This window comes from Bipolaris sorokiniana, assembly GCF_000338995.1.
Source record: "Bipolaris sorokiniana ND90Pr unplaced genomic scaffold COCSAscaffold_39, whole genome shotgun sequence".
Taxonomy (NCBI): domain Eukaryota; kingdom Fungi; phylum Ascomycota; class Dothideomycetes; order Pleosporales; family Pleosporaceae; genus Bipolaris; species Bipolaris sorokiniana.
This window is the reverse complement of record NW_006911933.1, coordinates 618-6,449: the sequence shown is the minus strand read 5'-3', so window position 1 is coordinate 6,449 and position 5,832 is coordinate 618. Positions and strand designations below refer to the sequence as shown.

At 41.1% G+C, this 5,832-nt stretch overlaps 3 protein-coding genes across 3 annotated transcripts; 1 reads left to right on the top strand and 2 right to left on the bottom strand.

Moving 5' to 3' along the window:
- Nucleotides 1-149: 149 nt before the first annotated feature.
- On the bottom strand, nt 150-443 carry COCSADRAFT_104551 (uncharacterized protein; the record flags this gene model as incomplete). The annotated part of the gene is made up of 1 exon (XM_007707933.1): nt 150-443. A coding segment is annotated over one exon (294 nt), but the record flags the coding sequence as incomplete, so codon positions are not given.
- Nucleotides 444-3,059: 2,616 nt separating this feature from the next.
- On the bottom strand, nt 3,060-3,373 carry COCSADRAFT_165840 (uncharacterized protein; the record flags this gene model as incomplete). The annotated part of the gene is made up of 2 exons (XM_007707932.1): nt 3,060-3,155; nt 3,311-3,373. The coding sequence occupies 2 exons, from the start codon at nt 3,371-3,373 to the stop codon at nt 3,060-3,062; spliced, it is 159 nt and encodes a 52-aa protein (XP_007706122.1).
- A 1,389-nt stretch (nt 3,374-4,762) lies between these two features.
- Nucleotides 4,763-5,132, top strand: COCSADRAFT_104554 (uncharacterized protein; the record flags this gene model as incomplete). Its single annotated transcript, XM_007707931.1, has 2 exons — nt 4,763-4,810; nt 4,932-5,132. Coding segments are annotated over 2 exons (249 nt in total), but the record flags the coding sequence as incomplete, so codon positions are not given.
- Nucleotides 5,133-5,832: the final 700 nt, after the last annotated feature.

Sequence of the window (5,832 nt, the reverse complement as noted above, 5' to 3'; positions counted from 1 at the left end):
AAGCGTTTTTTGGCAATAATCCGGGTAATAAGTGGCCTGCGCTTCGCTCTAAACTTATGGTAATCCATTCGAGCAAGTGCTCGTCGAATTGTGGCGCGAGAGACGGTGGAGGTGCCGGAGTCAGAGTCCCATAGGTTGGCCTCGCGATACAGCGCGCGGTACTCGATCTTGGGATCTTTTTTTACGGCTCGAAGCAGCTGTCGGTGATCCCTACTAGTTAATTTGGGTGGGCGGCCCATCCGATCGTGCTTGGTGTAGGTTCCTTCGGTGTCCCATTGATGGATTATTTTGTTTACTGCGCGGCGCGTGCAGCTCAGACGCGTCGCGATTTCTGACGTGCTGCATCCACCCTCCGCTTGGGCCAAAATATATATCCTTTGGGCATCTGATAATTCACTACCTGGCATTCGATTACGCGAAATTTCTGCGCAAAAAGATCTCATTTAGATGGAGTTACATGGTGTTGAAGAAGAGACTAGTCTGAGGAAATTGGGATGGTGGGGTAGGCCCGTGCTCGGGGGAACAGACTTTTGAGACGTGACTGTACTAAGATAGAGACTGACGCCTCCGACGGCGTCGTGGCTGGCGTATTATCCTAAAAATAACCTAATGACAAGTGGTGCTCTATAGCGTTCTATAGTAAGGTCCTATTAGGATTAGAACTAAATTGGGAGATTTATAATAAAGAACTATTTACGATTCTTACTACTTTTAGTAAATAGCGACTAGAGCTTCTATTAACTTAAACTTAGGTTAATGTATACTTAGATTACTATTCCCTAGAATACTTTATAAGTACTAAGGTTCTAAATGCTAGATAAGCTAGGTGGGCTGAAGAGCTGGCCCCCTTTAATTTCCATATCTGATACACGCCCGGAAAGAGTAATGCTCGCGTAGACATCCTTTCCCAACAAGAACAAGATATAGAAAATATTAAAATAGCTCAAACTAACAATAGGTCGCGGGTCTTACTAGGACCGCACTAACTTAACAACTAGATTAACTCCGAACTAGCTCAGGCCTACGTAGTATAACTGCGAACTTAACTCTATTCTATTTGAATAGTTGAAGCTACCTTAGAGCTAATGGCCCTAGACTCTCTTAAACTTATTAAAGCTATCTTACAACTTAACCGTTCCTCCTTTATAGAAGAAAGAACTACTCTCTTAGATAAGTTCTAACTCCACGGTGACTTGCTTCTATATAATGACCGTCTATATATTCCTTCTACTTCTATTCTGTGTACCCACCTTATCTAGGAAGCTTATAATCAGATTTCTTTAGCGCACCCTAGTGCTAAGAAAACTTATCAATTGCTTACTCTAAAGTACTACTAGAAAGGTATCGAATCTTCTTATAAAAGATACGTACGAAACTGTATAGCATATTATAAGGCACATCTAAGATAGACCCGAGTTCTAGAGATGATATATCCTCTTCCTATTCCTAATAGGCCAATGCAGTACTTATATATCGACTTTAAGGAATTCCCCCAAGACAGATCTAGTTATAATATAATTATAGTTATTATCAACCGTCTATCTAAATAAGCCATCTCTATTTCTTATAATAAAACTATTAATATAAGGGGTATAGCTAAGTTATTTATTTAGTAGGTGTACCGTTTTAGCTATACACCCGAAACTATCATCTTAGATAGAGGTCCTTAGTTCATCTTTAGTTTTTAGTCTAAATTCTGTCGGATTCTAGGTATTAAAGTAAAACTATCTACTGCCTACTATAAGGAGACTAATAGCTAAACTAAGATTATAAATAAGTATATTAATTAGAGACTACGACCATTCGTAGCCTACTACTAGGATAACTAGAGTAGACTACTCTCTCTAATTAATAGAGCCTACATTTCCCTACTACACTCTTCTATTGGTATATCCCTGTACTAGATCCTATACGGATCCGAACTACGGTTGAGCTGGGACTAGGACTAGAAAAAGAGTAAGTCGTTAGTTATAGATAAACTTAATTATAAAGACGCCCTTACACTAGCTACTAGAATGCATACTACCTAGAAAGTTGCTAAAGAATAAATAGAAAAGGCCCAGAATCGGATGCGAACCGTAGTGAACTAATACTAATATTCTATTAACTAGGAAGTTAGAGATTAAGTATTCTTAGATACTAAGAACCTCGCTATAGATCGTCCAAGCCGTAAGTTATCCGATAAATAGGAAGAACCTTTTAAGGTGCTTAAGAAGGTAAGAAATTTCTACTAGCTATAGCTACCAGACGGGTTCTAAATCTATAACGTCTTCGCTCTAGAACTACTCTATAAGAATTCTTAGGACCCCTTACTAGAACAAGAAGCCCCTAAGCTGTTAGGAACCCCTATCTAAGGAGTAGAAGAGTAGAAAGTTAAAGAAGTCTTAGCTAGTAAAGTGTATCGCTCAAAGCTTAAGTATTAGGTAAGGTAGATTGGATATAATCTAGACCCTACCTAGTACTCTACCTTAAACTTTATAGAGGCCTCCCATAAACTCAAGACCTTCTATAACTAAAATCTAATAAAACTAGGATCTCCCCGTTCCTTATTAAAGTGGATCTAGGTATGAGAGTAAGATATAGAGGATATAACTTTACTGCAAGATAATTAAATATAGGGAAAAGAAAAATAATCCTTTAAAATAGGTATAGAACAAAAACTGGAACGCCCTAGAAATAAACCTAACCTAACCACCCACTATACCGAACACCTAATTAATGAGGGAGTTAGAAGACTCCCCTGCCCCATCCTCCAGACTACGGAGGTCTACTAATAGAGTTTCCTCTGTCTCCCCCTCCTCCTCTAACTCCTTCTCCAACTCGACCCCGGAACTAATGTCCATAGAGTCTAGGACAAAAGTCCCACCCGCCTCTACTGCCGCCTCCACCGCCTCTACACGGCCCTCCAGCTGGCGCAGACTATCTCAAATCTCCACCAGCACCTAGTGCGTGGCGGAGAGGAGTCCAACCACGGACAACTCCTTCTTCTGGCTCTTTGTCACCTAGACCTAGCGAGCTAGATCTAGGGCGGCGGACTCGAGACGCTACTTAGCAGCGTACTAGTCGTCATCCGGCTCGTCACCATAGCGGGCAGCAGCTACTAGGTCCATTGCCGCGAGAAAAACGGCGAACTCGGCCTCGACGTACTCCAGAACCTATTAGAGTTAGTAACGTCTTATAATTAAAAGGATTTAGAAAAACTTATAGGGGAGCACTTCTTCTTCTACTAAGTGCAATAATTACACTTCTTGAACCCCTTAGCGCTGAAACAGTAGTCTATATTATAGACTCCGCGCGCGAAGGCACGAACTGAACGAAGACAGATGAGGCGGTACGCCTCTAGAAGCGCGCTAGCAGGGTAACGCAACGGCATAATATGTATATGTATATGTGTGTGTGTGTGTATAGGAGGGGTAGAAAATTTTTAGTATTTTAGTAAGAGCAAGTATGGACGCGCGCTGTTGATATACATAGTGAGCAAACGGATTTGATATTACGTGCTGATTGGATTCTCCTTGGCCCGGAGGCTATTTGGGGCCTAGCCGAGACCCTACATAGAAGGATAACGACATTAAGTAAATAGACAAATAAACAAACATTGAAAATTTTTCAACAGCTACGGGACGAGCTATTAATAGAGGGGGGGGGTAGTGTAACGGTTCGAGTACACATTAAACTGATATCCGAAAGGGATCTAAACATGAGCGCGCACTAGCCGAGGGCAGATCTACTGATATAAAACCCCACCTTCTCCATACCGTAGCTCGATAGATTTTTGATATCCTTTCGTACAAGGCCTATAGGTGTCTATTCGAATCAAGGCTCGTTTGATGTTCTACGCACTCCCATATGCCTCTGAGTGACACTGCCGCCGATACTAATCCGAGTAGTCTTGCCTGCGCCGTTACAAGTCTAGGGCTAGAGGCTTAAACTAATAGAGAAATGGACTTAGAGACAGCTCTAGCCACCCCTACCTAAAACTAACTAACACTAAGTATATTTAGAATACTAATACTACTACTAAATAAACGATACGTAAACTTCTTACTAGAGACTTCCTATAGAGGTAGAAACCTATACTAGAATACCTTTAGCGTAAAACTAATCGCTAAGAACTCTAAATAGGTAATCTATTAGGCTAGAGACCTTATTCTTTAATGTTAGAGATATAAGCTAATCAGCTAATCTCTGACATAATCCGGGTGCTCGGCACGATACTCGGATTCTTTAGTCAACCAATCCCTATACAATTTATCTATCTATTACCTCTATAGCTACGTAATCTACTACTAGATAGATTCTTCTAGAATCTAGTACAGCTAATATATATAGTAGTAGAATAGCTAGTAGATAGAAAGCAGAGCAGATTGCACAGAGCAGATTGCACAGAGCAGACTACTAGTGCAGACAACAAGATAAGATCGGATCAATCCAATTCTTCAATCTCTCTCCCCTAGCATTTCTCTCTTTTCATCCTAGAACCTATCGATTCGCTACCTCTGAGTCTATCGCAAGACAAGTAGACGACTCTACCTCTGAGCTAGCTATAGAACAAGTAGCACCCTCCTTATTCCAACATTTAAGCCTCTATAATAGAAGAATCCTATATAGCTTAAAATAAGCTATTAGAGCTACTAGACGTCTTTAGAGACTATACTAAAACTAGTAGAGTAGCTAACTAAATTATAGAAAAGCTATTTGCTAAACTAGCTTACTACTTAGCTGCGCTCGTAAATGCCTTCTGTTACACGGGGTATGGGTCTATACTTCTCTATCCTGGTCCGCACTAAGGCAGGTGAGTATTACGTTAGTGTTCCGTGAGGCTTGTCTGGCGATGCAGTGGAGTTGGCGTGCTTAAGGAGAGTTTAACAAGACTAATCTATTTGATAGACTAACTTATGATAATCTTGTTAAGTAAAGATACTAGTAAGAAAGTACAATTTAAGTTGACCACAACGAGAGTAATAATGAAATCCATCCATCCTTATATCCTCATTGCTTCCAGTCCTGCTATCCCTTCCTTCCTTGCCATCCCTAGGATAGTTGTGATGTTGGGGATGGCTGCCATCCCAAGGCACCCTACCATCCCTCAGATGGTTGCTCTTAGCGGGATAGCACATCACGTAACCTAGCCCCGCGATGATTATTACTTTCTAACGTGGACGTCTATAGGCCTTCAGCCATCTTATCACTCGTTAAGAAGAGAATCCTTCTTATTACTTATAACATTACCTCCTCTCTTAGGGCTATCGTCTCGATACCCTAGAATATTATTTTCCCGTGCCGCGTGTTGAGACGTCGGCTGCATATAAGGTTAGAGCCTGTCCACTTATTATAGCTGTCTCTACCTCGTAGCCTTCCTAACTATGCCTAAGGTCCAACCTCCCCGTCGGCCTCGGAAGTACACTTCAACTAAGAAGCGCTAGTTTCGTGCCGTAAAGGTAGAAAGCGCTAGCTTAGAAATAGTTACTAAGTACGACTATTATAAAGAGAAGGGTCTTTATTATTTTATTAATACAGCGTCTAGGCAGTACGCTGGTTATATTACTATAAAGGCGGAGTGTAGCCTTTTTATTTCTAATAAAGATTAGGAGAAGGTTTAGCGAGAAAAGCGTTAGAAGCGTCTTAAGATTGCCTAATTAGAGGCGTAATTAGCTTAAAGAAAGGTTAAGCTTCTAGAGGCTAAAGAGTAAGAGCATTCGTTTACTTATCGTGATTTAGCGGTGCTGAAAGAGTTAGAGCGCGCAAAAGAGTAGGTTGCGGGGAACTCGGCCCCTAGTACTAATCCTCCTACTATCGAACTATCGCTATCTAGACTGTTAACTAATCTAG